This window comes from Petaurus breviceps, unplaced genomic scaffold (assembly GCF_028583685.1).
Source record: "Petaurus breviceps papuanus isolate PSGF00001 unplaced genomic scaffold, PetGlider_PUasm1.0 126, whole genome shotgun sequence".
Classification (NCBI taxonomy): Eukaryota; Metazoa; Chordata; class Mammalia; order Diprotodontia; family Petauridae; genus Petaurus; species Petaurus breviceps.
In genome coordinates, this window is record NW_027185655.1 from 6,521,671 (window position 1) to 6,540,988 (window position 19,318).

The 19,318-nt window shown below is 40.6% G+C and overlaps 1 protein-coding gene across 2 annotated transcripts in view; it reads left to right on the forward strand.

Annotated features, from left to right (window-relative positions):
* USO1 (USO1 vesicle transport factor) overlaps positions 1-19,318 on the forward strand; it is an 85,260-nt gene that overhangs the window by 27,263 nt on the left and 38,679 nt on the right. For both annotated transcript variants that reach the window (XM_069091993.1, XM_069092002.1), the window contains exons 5-7: positions 11,558-11,658; positions 18,076-18,178; positions 18,323-18,378. In XM_069091993.1, the coding sequence (XP_068948094.1) occupies positions 11,558-11,658; positions 18,076-18,178; positions 18,323-18,378 (260 nt within the window). The remainder of the gene's footprint in view (positions 1-11,557; positions 11,659-18,075; positions 18,179-18,322; positions 18,379-19,318) is intronic.

The window sequence follows — 19,318 nt, forward strand, 5'->3', positions numbered from 1 at the left end:
TTCCACCCGTAAATTGCCTTGTATTGATTTTGTTTATATGTACTTCTACTTACTTAGGTGAATATGTTGTAAGCTCCTTGAGGGCAAGGAGGGACTGTTTCTTTTTCTCTGTATCTCCGGCTCCAAGAATACTGCCTGGCCCATAGAACCCAGGAGCACCTGTAGCTTCATAAGGGATAACAGAGAGTCCAACCTTCTACATATGTCTACATACATTCTATATGTAGTTGTTAATCACCTTGACAAAGATCTCTTTGGCATGAGAGCAGATAGTGTAGAAATTTGTTATGCTAGTAGAAGTATTGCTAAGAAAGATAAGCAGCAAACAGGTTACTTAAACTCAAGGATTTTTCATGTATAGACTGCTCCCTGCTTGATAAGAGTGAGTAGGTGACTTAAATGACTTTTTCAGGGGACATTTTGCATTTTATATAATTAAAGTACACATGTCATGTCATGTTCAGTAGGCAAGGTGTAGGGCATTATTATTCCCATTTTCATAGAAGAGGAAAAAAAAACTCAGAGGAGTTACGTGTCTTGTCTGAGATCACCCGGGTAGCTCAGGCTCAGACCCAGGTCATTCATCTTTGACCCTTGGCAAAGCCAATCAGAGCATAAAATCTGAAAATTCATGTTTGCCCCTGCATGGATGGCACACATTAGAGAGAGATTCCTTACAGATCCTGAGGTTTCCCAAATGTTCCTATTGGTGGGCAACATTGTACTTACTGCATCAGTCAAGCCTTGGAACATGGCATAGCCTAAATGAGATCCATAATCATTAAGGTAGTTCAGCCTAACTACTTTAATAGAAAAAAACAAGTGATTGAAGAATACCTATTGTCCAGATTATGTTATGTTGTATAGCTTGAACAAACTCTGCATCTAGACTGAATTTAGAAAATTGCTTCGTGTTTTTAACTTTCCAGTATTAACTTGTTTAAAGCCTGTCTTTTTAGCTTAATGACTTTTTCTGGTAATGCTCAGTGGCCATCAATCATGAAATACTACAACCTCGGGGCGGCTAGGTAGCACAGCGAGTAAGAGCACCGGCTCCAGTGTTGGAATGACCTGGAGATCGAATCCCGGGCTCAGACACTTAGCACCCACCCAGAAACACCTGGCCGTGTAACCTTGAGCAAGTTACTTAACCCCAATTGCTTAGGGGTGGCCAGGTGGCTCAGCGAGTAAGAGCACCGGCACCAGTGTCGGGATGACCTGGATCAAATCCGGGCTCAGATACTCAGCACCACACCCAGAAATAACTGGCTGTGTAACCTTGAGCAAGTTACTTAACCCAATTGTGTTAAAAAAAAATACTACAACCTCTAAGGATTTAAAGTTCTAGGTTGCTCAGAGGACAGTGGAGAAAGTCAGGGAAGGTAGGGATTATTTCATATAACCAATGAAGAATTACCTAACAAAAGAGGAGGTGAGCTCATCAGAGAGCAGAAGGAAAGGCTGGCTGATGGGTGGCTGCGTGCCTCATTGGTGTCTCTGCAGTGTCGTGCTCCAGAAGAAGACCTCTCCTAAAATAGGTGGATCCTTTGTGAAGGAAGATTTATGAAAAGACATAAAGAAGAGACAGCAGAGGGTGAAAAGGCATGCATGGGTTGCCATCTGCGTTGTTGGAGGGAGTGCTTAGCCAAGATCACAGTCACTGAAATATCAGTCAGAAAAGGCATTATTCCTCACTGGATCTTTTTGTTGTTTGTAGCTTTTAGATGTTACTGCTTGTAGCAGCAAGCACCCCAAGTGTCCTCAGGGTTTGCCGCCACCACAGGTTCTTGGATCTGCTTTGTTAAAGGAAAGCAACTCAAAATGGGTTAACAAGCTTACTTTAATCAGTCAGACATATATCGTTTACCTTGTTCAGGGGAAAAGGGTCAGCACCCCTAACTTCAAAGCATACAGGCAGAATTATCAAGACAGAAACTGATCAAGTAGACAGATTTCCAAACTGTCCAACCATTATATCCATACCCAGTCAACATCTGGGTTTCCACATCTGGGTTTTTCAAAGCCGGGGGACTCTCAACAACGGCTTCCCAGAATTCAGATCAAATCACAGAACACTTCTCAAAGTGAGTCCCAAAACAAAGCTACACATCAGGGCTTATATAGCCTTCTCCTGGCTCAGAGAATGTAACAACCTTATTGACCCACTGGCCAATCAAAAAGTATCTACTGAAAAACAAGCCTCCCTCCCCAGGCTTCTGGTGCACTTTAGCCTAGGGGCAGGGAAGATCTTCCAAATTTGCATTCCCATTACACTGCTGTAGTGAGTTTGGGTCCATTTGGGCCCCCTGATGAGGAAAAGTGCAGTGTGAGAACTAAGTTTTTAGTAATTGTGATTCATGTCAACCCATGTGAAAATAGGTAGAAGGTAACTGGCTAAGAATAAAAGAAAATTATACTCAGTCCCTCATTTAATCAGTCAACAAATATTTATTAAACACCTGCTCTAATCGAGGCTCTCTGAATAGGAATATAAACAAAATGAAAAAATGTATTTTCCGGTGTCTTTGTTAGGGAGGAGGAATGAGAGTTTATTCTTGGGCAACCTATTCACACGGCAAATAGATGCCCTGTGGGAAGCTGTTGCTAGGGAGAGATTGATCTGTGATACATTTTTAACAATCCTTAGAAGGATAAAAGAACCCACTGGTCAGGAATCTGCTTTTTCTTTCATATTTGTCTCTAGTTTGATTTCTGTCTCTGATATTTAGATATACTTTTAGAGCTAAAAGGGAAATTACAAATCAGTCTATCCTTTTTGTTATATGGTGAGACCTAGAGAGGTAGAGTGATTTGCATAATATCACACAGCTTTCCCTGACCCTTTCCTTTTTCCACCCTTCATTTTTTCTCTCATTTTCTCTTCTTTCTGAGGTCATTGGAGCAATGATATAAGAAATTAGTAACAGAATAAAACACTTGCAGAGTAGCAGTAAAGGTCTAGATAAGGTTATGATCATTTATTTATGTATCACTTCAAGGTTTGAAATGAACATTACAGAAGTTATCTAATATAAATCAATGGCAAGATCAGAGAAACTGATGGTGAGTGGTACCTGGAGTTTGGAATTCATTGGATGACTAGACAACAGAGAAAGGGCATCCTAGAATGACTCCCCATTCTAGGATGTTTACTGAAATTGCTGACCATAAAGTGAGTGCAAGTGAAACCAGAATAGAGGAGCTAGAGGCAGGAAGAATCAAGGGGAGTTATCCAAGACACATAGGGAGATGATGAAAACATAGAAGACCAGGAGCCATTCCTCAAGAAATAAGGGGTTGAATGATATAACTAGGTAGCTTTCAAATGAAGAAATTCAAGCTATCAGTAGCCATCTTCAAAATACTCCCAGTTATGAATATTATAAATGAAAATTATTCTGAGATTCTATCACACCCATTATCTGGGCAAAAATGACAAAAAAGGAAAATGATAGTTTTTAGAGGGGCTGTTGGAAGAAAAGGCACATTAATGTACTGTTGGTGGAGCTATGGTTTGATCCAACCATTCTACAAAGCTGTTTGGAATTATACCTGAGTGTAACTAAACTATATGTTTCACTCAATATGTGACTGTATTGTCTTTGAGCCCAAAGAGGATGGGTGTATATTTATACTAGCACTTTTTGATGTAGCAAACAGTTGGAAACAGTGGCTACCCATTAGTTAAGGAATGACTGAACAAATTATGGGATATGAATGTAATGAAATATTTTGCTGGAAGGATGAACAGATATGGATTCAGAAAAGCCTGGAAGAACTTGCATGAACTGATGCAGAGGGAAGTGAACTGAACTAGGAGAATAATTTGCACAGTAACCACAGTAGTAAGAGGAAAATAATGTAAGACTTCAAAACTCTGATCAAAATATGAGGGGGAATGAGAGGAATACTGTAGGGCTTCAGAATGGCAAATACTGCCCCAGTTATTCAAAAAGGAAAAGAATACAGGCTGAAAACTTTGATGCAGTGACCTTAACTGATTTTTGGAAAAACTATACATAATTAAGAGACAGTCCATGTGTATCTTCATCAAGACTAGGTCATACATGATTAGCCCCTTTCCCTTTCTTGGCAGGTTTACTAAATTGCACATCAGGGGAATACCATAAATATAGTTTATTTAGACTTTAGCAAAATGTTTGAAAAAGTTTCTCAGTTAAAGTAGCATGGAACCTGGAAGATAGTGTTTAATAAATGCTTTCTGGTTGTTGTCTTGTAGAAAAGATGGAGAGTTGTGGGCTGGTTGAATGGCTAGACTGAAAATTCAGTGATTAATGATTTATTTCACATTGGAAAGGGTAGAGTGGGGAACTTTGTTTGGCTTTGTTCTGGAATAAAGTCATAAGTGGTATGCTGTCAAATGCTGAAATGAATAGCTCAGACCAGATGACAGTTGGGATCCAAAAAAAAAAAAAGGTTTAGACAGGCTAAGACAGTGGTCTTCATGCTAAGAGCTCTGTACTCCCAAGGGTCAGAAGATGGGGCAGAGCCTCAGTGGAGAAAAGCCAGCATTTTTACTGAGCTCTCCCAGCACACCCTCTCTACAACAGCTTAAAAAATGTACCAGACTCATTTCTGAGCAGAAAAGCCACCAAAAGTCTCTGAGTCATTTTTCTAGTTCAGGACCATCTGGTGCCCAGGAATAATAAGGGGACTTAACACCTAGTTAGAGATTCCAGGGCATCCCAGTACTAGCACTGGACATAAAAATCAGGTACAATTTGACGACCTTTCCCATTGAGTTGTAAAAACAGCCTGAAAGTCAGGCTACTTCTCCCTCCCAGAGGTGAGCAGAGCCCAACTCTAGCAAAATCCAAAGCCAGGAAATAGGTTGGAAAAATGAGCAACTACCAAAAAAAAAAGAACCTGACAGTAAAAAAGGGACTATGGTGGCAGGAAAGTTCAAGATAAAAGTTCAGAAGAAAATGACTTGAAAACATATATAAGTAAAGCCTCAAAATAAAATGCATACTAGACAAAAAGCCAACAAGAAGTTCTAGAAGAGCTGTAGAAAGAGATTTTTTGTTTTGCTTTTTGGAGGGGGGAAGGCAGGGGTTAAGTGATTTGCCCAAGGTCACATGGCTAATAAGTGTTAAGTGTCTGAGGTCGGATTTGAACTCAGGTCCTCCTGACTCCAGGTTCGGCTCTCTATTCACTCGCCACCTAGCTGCCCCTAAAGAGAGAGATTTTAAGAAAAGAACAGAACAGATTTTAAAAATCAAATGAGAGCAGCAGTAGAGGAAAAATTGGGAAATGAAATGAAAGCCATGCCCATGCAAGAAAATAATGAAAAGAGAATTAGCAACTTGGTAGAAGCAGCACAAAAAAATAGGAAAATAACTACCTAAAAATCAAAATTGGCCAAATGGTAAGAGATGTGCAAAAAAGATACTGAAGAAAATAACCCCAAAGGGAAGTGGAATGACTTATGAAGGCTTCAGTCAGTTAATTTGAGGCTGTAAAATGGAGATGCATCTCTTCCCACAATAGACAGTAGCAGAGATTTTTGCCAACAAAACCCTGCCATTCCCTCCACTTACTGTCTCCCAGCTGGCCTTTCCTGCTGCTCTCTTCCTGCCCTTTTGCTTGCAAGGTCCCAGCTTTTGTTCTTCTGTTCTAGTTGTCTGTCACTCAAGACCTTCATAACCTGACTGTGACTCATTCACTTATAGTAGCTACGTAGGTGGCACTGGGGACATCTCTCTCCTCTAATGTACCTTCTCCTTTTTCAGTCGTGTCTCTCCTGCTAGCTTTGGGTGTCATCCAGGAGTATTTTCTGGACCTTTTTTCTCTTGGTACATTCTCTTTCATAGATTCACTTATTATCTTGGGATAATTCCCAGATGTATCCAGCCCCAGTTATGCTCCTGAGTCTCAGGCCCAAGCTGTGAATTGCCTATTGTACATTTTAAATTGAGTTCTCTAGGCTCCTCAAGTTCATCTTGGCCAGAACAGAACTCATTATCTTTTTCCCCTATGCACACCCTTCCTCCCACATTTCCTGTTAGTGTGAAGGGCATTGCCCTCCAGCCATCAGATCTGTAACCTGGGTCATCCCATTCATTCTACGTATCCTGTCAGCTGCCAGATCTTTTCTGTGTCTGTGTAACACATCTGCCTGCCTGGACTAGTACGGGAGTTTCCTCATTGGCCAGTTCCCCATTCTTGATTCCTCCTCCACATAGCTGCCAGCAGCTTTACTCAAGGATGGCTCTAACCCTGTTAGCCCTTGTGCTCAGTGAGCTCCAACACCCTCTTTTCTCCAGCATCAAATACAATCCCTATTTAACATTCAAACGGCCTTAGCACGTTTCTGCATTTCCAGGCTTTCTGTACAGAATTTCCTTCATGTGCTTTGCTACCCAGCCATGTGGGCCCATTCCCTGCTCTGCTCGCCCAACACTCCATCTGCCATCTTTACATGGCTGTGCTCTGTGTATGACATGTCTGCCCTTCTCTCCTCCACCTTTTACATTCCCTTGGTTTCCTTCAGTACCTTCAACATGAAGTGAAGCTTTTCTTTGTTACACCAGCTCTTAGTGCCCTTCCTCTCAAACTACCCTTTATTTCACTGCTTTATATTTATTTTCTGACCCAGTGGATACAGCACCGGACTTGGAATCAGGAAGATTCATCTTCCTGAGTTCAAATCTAGCCTCAGACTTAACTACCTGTGTGACCCTGGGCAAGTCACCTAACTCCCTTTGCCTTGATTTCCTCACTTGCAAAATGAGCTGGAGAAGGAAATGGCAAACCTCTCCCATATCCTTGCCAAGAAAACTCCGAATAGGGTCATGGAGAGTTGGACATGACTGAAGAGAATCCCTTTTCAGAATTTGCAAACGCCATCCATCTGTGTACACCCACTGCTTGTCTCCTCAGTTAGAAGGGGAGCTCCTTGAAGGAAAGGACTCTTGAACTGTTGGGATGTTTTTGCCTCTCCATCCTGGCACACGAGAGGTACTAAATGCTTGTTGATTCATCGGAGTGTTTTGTTCAGTTTTGGGCACTGCAGCCTTTTTGTAGTAACTTTTTGTTGATCTCTGTTGTTTTTGTATCATCTGTACTTCCCGTCGTATCCTTTTTTTCCCTTACCAGTGAGTAGTGCTCCACAACAAAAAATTAATAAAGACAAAGAATACAGTTCAGTAAAAGCAACCCACATATCAAAAAAGTCTGATGTTGTATGCAAGGGTCCACACTCATAATTCCCACCCCTGCAGAGACAAGCTGGCCTCCACAGTTTTAAGGATATTGATAAGCTGGACAGCGTCCAGGGTGAGTAACTAATATATTGAAGGTCCTTGAGTCAGGGCCAAATGACAGGCAGTTTAAGGATCTGAGGGTATTTAGCCTTAGGAAGAAGATTCAGGAGGGACACGGTAGCTGTGTTCAAGTATCCCTGCACAGATATGTGGAGAGAATTGGATTTGTTCTGTTTGGGCTGCAGTGGGCAGAACCCAGTATTGGTGGATGGACTTTCCTAAGAGGCCAATTTAGGCTTGACTTTAGGAGGAAAACGTCAAACTTGGGCTGTCCAAAAATGTAATCTCTTGTGTGAGATCATGGGTTCCCCTCAGTGGAGGTCTTGTAGCAGCCTCTGGATGGCCAGTCACCGGTGTAGGAGATTGCTTTCCTTTGGACTGTCCTCGGTGACTGATGAGGTGGGGGAGAGGCATGGTCCGTAGTGCTGGGGCCTCGCCAATACCCCACCCCCTCCATGGAGCTGCTGCTGCCCAGGGCCCGCAGGCCCTCCCTGATGGCAGTGTTCTGGGTGGAATTCCATTAAGCATGCAAGGGCAGATTGCAAGCATTTTCTTCCTTCTATTTCTTTTTCCACTTCACCTTTTTTCCTGAAATGAAGTTGAAAGTGGTTATTCTTACTGTAGCCATCCAGCAATCTCAATATGCCCAACTTTTATTAAAAAAAAAAAAGTTTCTTGTCATCCCGTGATAAATTAGATACTAATGCAAAATACAGGCATCTCGGTCCCCAAACAAGCTGTTCCAAATCTCTGCAGGCTGCCTCTACCACCTTTTTCATCAGTCTCTCACCTTATATTTCACTGAAAAAAATAGAGACCGTTCCATCTCGTGCTCTTCTCTTCCCCAGTTTACAGTTGAAATGATCTCCACATTTGTAGCAGAGGTGGAAGTAGCCCTTTTTGCCAACTCGGCCATTCTCTTTGCGCTCTTAATCATGTCCCTTCCTGTCTCCTATAAGAGTTTTGTCCCTCTGATCAGTTTTCTCTAATTTTCAACTTCTTAGCCATGGGGTCCTTACCTGCTACGTACAAACATACTCAGATTTTTCAGCATTAAGCAACCACCCTGTGCCAGGCCCTGTGCTGAGCAGTTGGGATACAAAGAGAGTCCCTGCTCTCCAGAAGTTCCCAGTCTAATGAGGGATAAATTGAGAGGTCATAGCAAAGGGAAGGCCCTGAGGATTGTTCACCTTGACCTGATTCTACCGTCCCTCCCCTCAAGCCATCAGCATCTCTCCCCTCTCACAAACAGATTCTGAAAACTGCCTTCCACGTTTACCGTTTCACTTTAAACTGTTCTTTCTAAGGTCGTTAAGGTCTTTATTGTTGGCCTTTTCTGAGCATGTTGCCTTTTGGATGGAGCCACAGCATTTGACACTGCTGACCGTGTCCCTGCTCCTTCCAGAGATTCCTTTCTTAGATGTTTGTGATACTGTTCACTCTGGGCTCTTGTCTTCTCGTTTGTGCGGGGAGCTTCTCGATAGGGAAGTGTCATTGATTAGGACTGGTAGCTTACGTGGAAGGCATGTCTGAGGGCACTGATAGGACTGGCTCATGGCTGTGTAGGTAGCTGGTGTTAGAGGCAGTGCTTGAAGCTGGGTCTCATGAATCCAAACAGCAAAGGCATGCTTCCCCCTTCTCTGTCTCTGTCATGTCACCCACGTTTAAGCCTTCCCACTGAGCTTCTGTACCCCACCTGCCCATTCATTATTCACAGCATTTAATCTTCTTACTAATAACTTTAGTGACATCCTTGCCTCTTAATTCTTGCTTTGCACATTGTAGAGCATTTTGAGATCTAAACAGTTAATTCTCTTTCCTGCTGTGTGGAAGATTTAAGTGATTACAACCCTGAATCCTGAAACCCTGAAAGTGTCATAGAATGAATAAGCAGATGAATAAACCGGGCAGTTTCCCAGCCATTCAGTAGAGATATATCAAACCCCCAGTATTCAAAAGCAATTAAAAAAAAATCAAAATAAAAAATAGAGGTAGCCAGGTGGAGTCAGGAAGACCTGAGTTCAAGTCAGGCTTTACTATCTGTGTGACCCTGGCCAAGTCACTTAACCCCAATTGCCCCTCCCTCCCAAAAAAATTAAATAAAAAATAAACATTGTTGGATTACCCACTCTTTTGGATCACGTATTTCTTAGGCCCCTTGTATTAGTCTAAACTATGGAGAGTTTAATAGTGTTGTGTTTTTTTAAACCTTTCTAGTGTTCAGAAGAAAAGTAAATGTTTTGTTTTGTTTTTGAGGAGTTTTTAAGATTTTAAGAAATTTGACCTTGGTAAAGGGGCAAGGAATTTTACAGAGACTATTTTTGTAAGAATTATAAATGTTATTTCATTTCATTTCGGTTGGGTTTTTAAGATCCAGAAAACAAAGATAAGCATTGTACTTATTTAGTTGCTAAATGAACAGTACAAGGCAATACTCAGCTAATGCTCTTAAAAAGTGTTTATTTTCACTTTCCTCTCTTTTTTTTTTAAGAACCTATTTTGTCATCAGTGACATATAATTATTTTCCATAATTTAGGCATGTTTACTCACTTCCCTACCATGCTAATATTAAATGTCACATATGGGGGGAAAACCCCAGTATAATCTTAGTCAAAAGGGCAGATTGAAAAATGGGATTGAGGGGTGGCCAGGTAGCACAGCAAGTAAGAGCACCGGCTCCAGTGTTGGGATGACCTGGGATCGAATCTGGGCTCAGACACTTAGCACCCACCCAGAAACACCTGGCCGCGTAACCTTGAGCAAGTTACTTAACCCCGATTGCTTTAAAAAAAAAAAAAAAGAAAAATGGGATTGAGTAAATGGGTTTTGATAATGTTTATTTCTTATTCTTAGGCTAAGGTTTTTGGTCAGCTGAATTAAAATAACCATTGTTTTCAATGATTATAAGAATTTTTTGCATCTTTGGAGAAACAGTTGCTTAAAGAAAGCAAAGAGTTAAATGTAGTATTCTTAAATGTTAATGGTGGATGGAGAGTACTATAAAATTAATACTCTTTTGAAGAGCTAATGAACAATTGGTAGGAATAACTTTTATTTCCAGAATTGAAATCAATAGGAATTCAATCCTCCAGGTAAGGTAGTAAGCCCTGGGAATACAAAGAAATGCAGAATGACAGTCGTAGCCCCTTGAGGAGAGGACATCGAAGGAGAGAGACAACCTGTGATCAGCTAGGCAGCTACGAAATAGAGGGTCTCTAGAGTGTGGGAAGCTCTCCGAAGAGGGAAGATCAATGGTTGGGGCACCTAGAGAGGCTGCCTGGAGCGGTATCTCAGGAAGTCAGGGAAATGTCTAAAAGGTAGAAGTGAGAAGGTACACATTTGCTTTTAACACTTGGAGATTTAATGACTGAGCTATTATTAGGAGGCATATCCAATCATTAACAATAGTCTTTACTTAGAAATTATGTCTTTTTACTTTAAATGTTTATGGATTTCTTTTGTTTTTTTCCTATCACCTTTATTTCCAAATGTATCTCCCCTTTCCAACTGACCCCCTCTGCACTTAGCCTTTTTTTAAAAAGAATTTAAAAATTGAGGAAAAAAAGCACCAACCTAGTCTGCCGCTGTATGCACTATTCCATCACCATGGTCCTTCACCTCTGTGCACAAGGGCAGAGGTCTTGCTTTCTTCTTTGGGCTAAGACTTGTTGGTTATAATTACATAGCATTCAGCTTCAAGGTTTTTTTTTTTAATTAAATTTTTATATTGTTACAGTCATTGCATCTACTCTTTGGATCTGTTTACTTTTTTTCTGCATTGGTTCATATAATTCTTCCCTCTTTCTTTGAGGTCTTCATATTGGTTTCTTATGGCACAGTGATATTCCATTCATATTCATGTTTGTATAGTCATTCCCTAGTCAGCGGGCATCTAGCTTTGCTACTATAGACGGTTTGCTATAAATTGATGAGTATGGAACCTTTCTTTGTAATTTTTATCTCTTTCGGGTATATACTTAGTAGTAGTAGAGTCTCTGGGTCAAAGGGCATGGACCTAAATGTTTTCTTAGGGGGTAAATGTTGATTTAAGGAGACCTGAAGATTGAATATTGAATGCAAATTAAATCTGAATGTTTAATTTTAAAAAGTTATTGATGCTTATGGAAGTACTACTATTGAAAGACAAAACTTTTATTGATAGAATGATATCTTTCATAATATCAGATGTATGACTTTAATTGCTGAAATAAAAGGAAGCTTCAAAATTACTTAGCACCATACTGAAGTATTTTATATTTGAATGTTACAGAAGACAGTTCTTCAAAACAGAGTGATGATTTGGGAGGCCAGTTTACAGAGATTTTCATTAAACAGCAAGAGAATGTCACACTTCTTTTATCTCTCTTGGAGGTGAGTAGAGTACCTTATATATTTTGGCTCTGTGAATTTAGAAGCAATGTCACTTGATACGTCACATTTAACATTTTTTTGTTGTCTGTGATGCCGCTAAACACAATGTAGTTCTTCAGTCTGTCAGTTTTTAGTGTTGCATTATTTGAGATGATTGCTGGTCATGCTTCTGGAGCTCCCTGTGGGGTCATGGTCAGGCATTTAACGTCCCTGGGACCTCAGTTTCTTCATCTATGATCTTCTTGTCTTAGTGAGCACATGAAGCGCAATCGTGCTCCATCCTTTCATTTCTGAATATCTTAGACATGTTTCTTGATAACAGCAAATTGTAATATTTTGTTTTCTTATCCATTCTTCTCTTCTTTGTCTTTTATTGGGAAATTTAATCCATTGACATTTAAAGTTACAGTTGTTGAAGTTTGTGTCTTTCATCAACTATTTTAAGGAAAATTTTTCTCCTCTCTAGGTTAGTGCTCAGTCTCTGTTCTTTTGTTTTACTTATACGAATCTCACTCTGACCCTGGTCTCCTCTGTTGCCTCTGCCTCGTGTGTTTGTTTAATGACAGCAAGAACTGCCATTTCAGTACCACACACTGTGCTAAGCGCTTTGCAAGTATGATCTCACTGGGGCCTGGGAGGGAGGTGCTGTTATCATCCCAAATTTACAGTTGAGGAAACTGAGGCAAAGAGGGGTTAAGTGTCTTAGGGTCTCACAGCTGGTAAGTGTCTGAAGCTGGAGAGAATGCTCTACCTGATCATCTCTGCCTTCTCCTGGCCACCCCAGGCCTCTCCATTCTTCCTCTCTCTTATTTCTTATTCCTTCTAGTTTTCTTTAGGACTTATTCCCAGACATGATAGTTCTAGGTAGAGAAATAAAGGTACAGGAGGGAGTGTTTCATAAACCTAGGCTCAGCTTCCAGTCTTCTTCTGAAGTGTCCGGCTCCCTCAGCATTCACGTGTCTGAGGGGTCATGCTGTTGTGCCCTCTGCTGGCACATGCCCTCTCCTTCTGCCTCTCAGTGTTCTGTCCTGTTTCCTTAAAACCCCAGAGTCAGAGGAGAAACTTGGAGTTACTTGTTCACACCCTGTCTTGAGCCCTGACCAGTCATTACCTGGGATTCCCATTTCATTTCTCTCCCTCCATACTATCACAGGCCTACAATGTGGAGTTATTAAGGAGATTTTTTTTCTCCCTTGAGAGGCTCCTCTCTTATGCCTACTCTGCTCTGGATTGTTCCTTTTACTTCTTAAAAAACAAAAAATAAAATTTACCCAAGATACACTGATCACATTTGTGGTTTCACATAGAATTAATTTTTGTTCCTATTTGTCATGTCCCAGATAACAGAGTTAAAAAAAAATCATCCTTAAGGTTCTATAGCCCATTGATGTTCTTTCTTCCTGTCATTAATTTTGAGTCTTTTAATTGTAAAAGGACCAGGTGTGTTAATTGATACAGGAAATATAATTTTACTTTGAAATAAAATTTTATATCCTACCATCTCTATTTGCTTTATGGATTTTTTAAAAAGTGCACTTTGTTGACACAATTTCATCCTTTGAGGTATTCATAAATTCTAGTCCCTCTAGAATTAAAATAGAAAATCAGATAACAATACTCTTTGGTCTCACATGCATTCAAGTCCCTTTCTTTCCCCAGTCAAATGAAAACAAATATTTCATTCCTTAGTTTTACACCATTTTCTGAAAATAATCACTTTTTTTTTTGATCAGTGTACAAGCCAAATACTTTCCTGAACAGAACTGGATAAAGTCTCAAAACTGAGCTGATGGGATCCACTATGAATGCTGGCCCTCTGGGCAGCAGCACACTTCCCCAAACAGTGCCCAGCAGCTCCTCCTTACCTTTTAATCCCTCCTCCAGTCTCCTATTTTACCTTTGTCCCATCCCCCACATTCTCTCTGCTGAGAGGTGTGTCCTGTACTTCACCAAAGCACTGACGCTCTCTTCTCTGCCTCCTTCCTCACCTTGCAGTGCTGACATCTTCCCTCCTTATCTCTTCTTTCAGCCCGGTCCTGCATGAAGGTGTGGCTAATGCCTCTTCTTATGCCCATTATCTTCACTATCATCCCTGCTTTCTTCACATCAGACTGCTCCCCTACTGTCTGCAGACACGCCCACATGTCCCTCATATTCAGAAAACCCTCTCTTGATCTGTCCTTCCCTATTGGCTCTCTTTCTTCTTCCTTGTTGGCTTCTTAATGCTGAAGTCCACTGCTGACCTCAGCATTAAATGGAAACTGCTCTCTAGAGTTTTCAGTGATCTCTTAATTGTGTCACAAGTGACATTCAACAAAAGGTAGGCCAAGACACGTTTTTTCTGAGCTGTATAATAGTTAAATTAGCAGGGACACTACCTGTTAATAATGCAGATCTAATGACTTGGCTCAGTTTAGCCAAAGACAGAATTGAAGATTTAGCTTCTTCTAAGCGTAGAACAAAGAACAGAGCAGAGGAAATCATAGCATTTCTGATGGGCTTGGCAACATCACGGGGGTGAGGAATTATGACTGGTTATGTTAAGGGTAGGGGTTCACACACACACACACACACACACACACACACGATTAGGACCACCCTTCTATGTCTTAGAAAATTGCTTTATGGATTTATGGGACCTCACTGCATCTCAAGGCCATTGATAGTGGCCCAGGGATAACAGACTCGCTGGTGCCTGGGAATGAGATTAGACCACCTTTAATTGGGCAAGGATAAGGCAGAGTTGGGGCAGGGTCAGCACACAGATGACATGGAATTCCTCAGGAGCTGAAGTTATGAAGAATAACAAGCTTCCTTGGCACAAAGTGATTTGCAGGTCGTGCTAGGATCGCAGTTCCCTAGAGTTAAAGTGTTATATCAGAGTATTGAACTTCTGAACTAAGCTCAGAGTTTAAAGTAATCAATAGGGAAATAAACTTTGGTATCTAACTGGAGAGAGGAAGACTGACCTTTGGAACTCAACAGCTTCCACTCAGAGATAAAGAAGAATGCAGAATGTGGTTACAGAATAGAATCAATTACAGAGTGAAACAAAAATATGAAATATAGGATCAATATTAGTTTTCATAATTGCCACATCTATCGAATGGTCTTTTCTCATTCCTCATTCTTGACTTGAAGAGGTCAAGCCTTTGATACTGTCCTTCACCTTTCCTCATGTATATTAAATGATTGTGATGGAATGCTGTTGTGCTGTAAGAAATGACGAAGGGAGGGGTTGGTTTCAGAAAATTGTGGAAAGACACATGATGCAAAGAGAAGTGAGCAGAACCAGAATGTTGCCCACAGTAACAGCAGTATTGGGAGAATGGTCAGCAAAGTCTTTCACAGACTTAGCTATCCTGATCAGTACAATGATCCATGACAATTCCAAGACTTTTAATGAAAAATACTCTCTAGCTCTATAGAGGGAATTAATAAACTCTGAGTATAGATTGAAGCTTAATTTTATCACTTCATTATTTTTCTTGGTTTATATATATATTTTTGCAACATGACTGATATGGAAATAGGTTTCACGTAACTTCACATATATAATTGATACTTTGCCTTCTCAGTGGGTGGGGGAGGGACTGGAAGTAGAGGGAGAGAATTTGGAATCTGAAAAAGAATGCTAAAAATGAAGGACTTTAGAAGGCAAAATAAGAATTTTTTGCAACTTTTTCATCTTCCCCAGGGGATTTGAATTTGTTTTCTTTTGTGAGAAAGCCCTTAAAGGACTTTTCCACTGTGATGAAGCTTTTCTTTAAATGCTTCTTCACATCCCTTCTGTAGGAAACCTTTGTCTCTGTTACTCCTGATTTTTCTTTTAAAAAGTGTTAATATCTTTTACGTTGTCTCTATTTTCCAATATGTCCCTACTCCCTGACCCATAAAGCCATCCCTTAATAATGAAGAATGAAAAAAGAGCTATCGTTTGGAGGGGGGAGTGAAGCGGTTCAGCAGAACTAACCAGAATATCAGCCAAGCCCAAGAGTATAAAGGTGTTCCACAGCTGTGGTTTTCTATCTTGGCAAAGGAGAGAAGGGATTGCCTTTAAATACTGATCTTCCTGGTCAGCCTAGTTAATTACATGGAGCACTTACGTTTGGTTTAGTCTTACTCTTTCCATTTCCTTTGTTATACATTTTGTTATTCTTGTTTTTTGGGTTTTTTTTTAAAGCATGATTTGCTTTAAAGATTTAAAGAATGATTTGCTTTTTTTTAAGGGTTAGAAATAAACATGATTAATAACTTTCTGGATATTGGCCCACTAAATTTTAAAAATCTGAAACAAATACAGAATAAAGCTATCATTTTTGTATCCAGAGTAGAGTAGATTGTGAGGATTGCACATGAAACCTAGTTTGAATTTCCTCTTAAGTAAAATAAATTCAGTGTTAACTTTCAAAGCGCTCCTACCCCTCTTTCCTTCTAAGATTACTACTGTTCACTTCAGTGCATTTTTTCTTGGTTCTTCCTGTTTAGCTTTGCATCAGTTCATGTGAATTGTTTGTTTTTCTATTGTTTTTGTATTCCTAGTTTCTTTTAGAACAGTAGTATTCCATTCCATTGGGTACCACAGTATGCTTAACCATTCCTCAATTAATGGGTATCTGCTTTGTTTCTCATTCTTTGCTACTCCAAAAAAAAAAAAAAGCCTGCTTAAAACCCTTTTTCTTTTGGTTCTGTATTTGACCTTTCTTTCTGTTTGCCTTCTTGGGAGGTCTCAGAAAGAGTATGTACATCTTAGTTGCTGTCTTAGCATACTTGCTTTCCCTGATGGATAGACCAGTTCACACCTGCCTATTTTTCTTTTGTGTTTTTACTGAAAATACACTTATTACCAGTTTCTCCCCTTCAGAAAACCTGGCACTTAGGGCACCTCCCACAGCACTTGCTGCCTCTTCTCTGTCCTTTGCTGTCCCATTAGTCAGTGGCTGGTTGGGACATTGCATGCAGGGTCGCTGGTGGGCTCAAATAGCAGAGTTCACCTTCACTAGTGTCTTTGGTCACACTGTCTGCAGACCCTTAGGTCCCTACAATACCTTTGAGTGAGAAGGCTTTGCACCAGAGTTTCTGTTCCTGTTTTCCATTTGGTGATTGATTACTTCCTTGCTGTAATAACAATTTGCAATTAGTAATACTTTTTTGTCTCTTCCTGCATGGGTGCCACTCTCATCCACAGCTGCCCCTTTTCTTCTGCTTGAGTCATGGTAGTCTAATTGATTCATGAGCTTCAAGTTGACCAGGTGGCAGGGTTCTCCCTACTCTTTTTTTTTTCTTTTTCTTTTTGGAGGGCAATTGGGGTTAAGTGACTTGCCCAAAGTCACATGGCTAGGTTTTTTGTGTTAAGTGTCTGAGGCCAGATTTGAACTCAGGTCCTCCTGGCTGACTCCGGGGCTGGTGCTCTATTCACTGTGCCACCTAGCTGCCCCGGTTCTCCCTACTCTTTCCTGGGCTTAGCTCCTGAAGTCAGGAGCCAGGTGTAGCAGTCATCTGGTTTGCCAGACTACCTGTTAGGCTAGGAGACCTGGATGGAAAGCTGGAAGCAATGGGGTGCCCTAAAGTTGGGGAACCTCCCCGGGAACCTGAAAAGAAAACGTTGCCCCAAAGTGCAGCAACCTGAAAGTTACTCCCACTCTTCTCATTATCAGTGAGCTCTCTGAATTGGGGCTTTGTTTTCTTACATGTTGTATTTCCACCTTACTCTTCTGTCTTCTCAGAATTTTGGTATCTAAAGGAGCAGTGTTTTGTTACTATTGGCTTTTCACTCATTCTTCCCCTGTGAGATTTGGCAGAGATCAGGAAGGAGTATCAGGTAAAGGAGGGCTCAGAGGGGAAAATAGAGGGTATGGAAGACTTTCTGACTACTCTCCTTACTCCCTATCCAAGAATTCCACTCTGGAGGCTGGAAATGAAAGTTTCCGTTAGTAAAAATACCAGATTACAGCCTACTTTGGAAAAGGAAGTAAAACACTGAGAGGAGAAATGTTGAAGGTTAGACTTTGGGAGGTGTTTTCTACATAAATTTTAGCATATGAAAAGAAGTTGTGGAATTTTAAATTAACTTCAGTTTCATTTAATGCTGTCTCTTTTATGATTTCCATTGTTTCTCAAATTAGTTAAAAAAATATTTTTTTCCTAATCTTTGTTTTTGGAGGGGAGAAGGCAGGGCAATTGGGATTATATGACTTGTCCAAGGTCACACTGCTAGTAAATGTTAAGTGTCTGAGGCCGTGTTTGAACTCAGGTCCTCCTGACCCCAGGGCTGGTGCTCTGTTCACTGTGCCACCTAGCTGCCCCTAAAATTTCTTTAAAGACACTTTAAGTACTATTTTTTATACACTATGATAAATTTGAAATGTTTTTTCTTGCCTAAAAGCATATGTAAATATTTTGTATTCTATATTGCAGGAGTTTGATTTTCATGTTCGCTGGCCTGGGGTGAAGCTTCTTACCACCCTTTTAAAACAGCAAGGGCCACAAGTGCAGCAGATCATTCTCGTCAGTCCTATGGGTGAGACACTTGCATAATTTCAGATTATAAAAATGTTTGAAAATGGAGCTGAAGGGTGGGTTTACTCTGCACACTTTGATTCACTTTTTCAGGTGTATTCTTTTGAATTGCAAATATTCATGTCACATGATTTGCTTTTTCTAGGTGTTTCAAGATTAATGGATTTGCTCGCCGATTCCAGGGAAGTTATAAGGAATGATGTAAGTTTCACTTTAAATGTTTCCTCCTTGACTTTATTTAAAAAAATGAGAAACCTGAAGCTGCTTCAGTACTTAATTTGTAATATTATATGAATAGAAGAGAGGGATCATCTGGTTTTGTTTTTTTAGTTCCACAAAGGATAATATAAGACATTGTTTCTTTGGTTCCTTTTTATACATACCATTATTTTAACCAAAATATCTGTTGCCATATAGTTGAGCCCCACTCTGAGAGAGAGTGCCAACTTGGTGCTGTGTACATTCCTTTCGCTACAAGCACAGGAACAGGCTCTGTAGGCACTGAACTATATGAGCTAATGTTAGTAAGTGGGGGTTTTGCCCTGATAGCTCTTAGGCTTATACAGATTTTGGTTATGCCCAAGGCCCAGGCCATTGGAATATACAAGATTAAACTTATTTATTAAGACCGAGTATTGAGGGGCGGCCAGGTAGCACAGTGAGTAAGAGCACTGGCTCCAGTGTCGCGATGACCTGGGGATTGAATCCCGGGCTCAGATACTTAGCACCCACCCAGAAACACCTGGCCGTGTAACCTTGAGCAAGTTACTTAACCCCAATTGCTTAGGGGCAGCCAGGTGGCTCAGTGAGTAAGAGCACTAGCCCCAGTGTCGGAATGACCTGGGATCAAATCTGGGCTCAGATACTCAGCACCACACCCAGAAATAATTGGCCAGGTAACCTTGAGCAAGTTACTTAACCCTGATTGCTTTAAAAAAAAAAAAAGACTGAGTATTGGGGCAGCTAGGTGGCACAGTGAATAGAGCACTGGCCCTGGAGTCAGGAAGGACCTGAGTTCAAATCTAGCCTCAGACACTTTACACTTAGTAGCTGTGTGAACTTGGGCAAGTCACTTAACCCCAACTGTCATGCCTTTCCCCCTCAAAAAAAAAAGACTGAATATTTTATGGTTCTGTTTTTG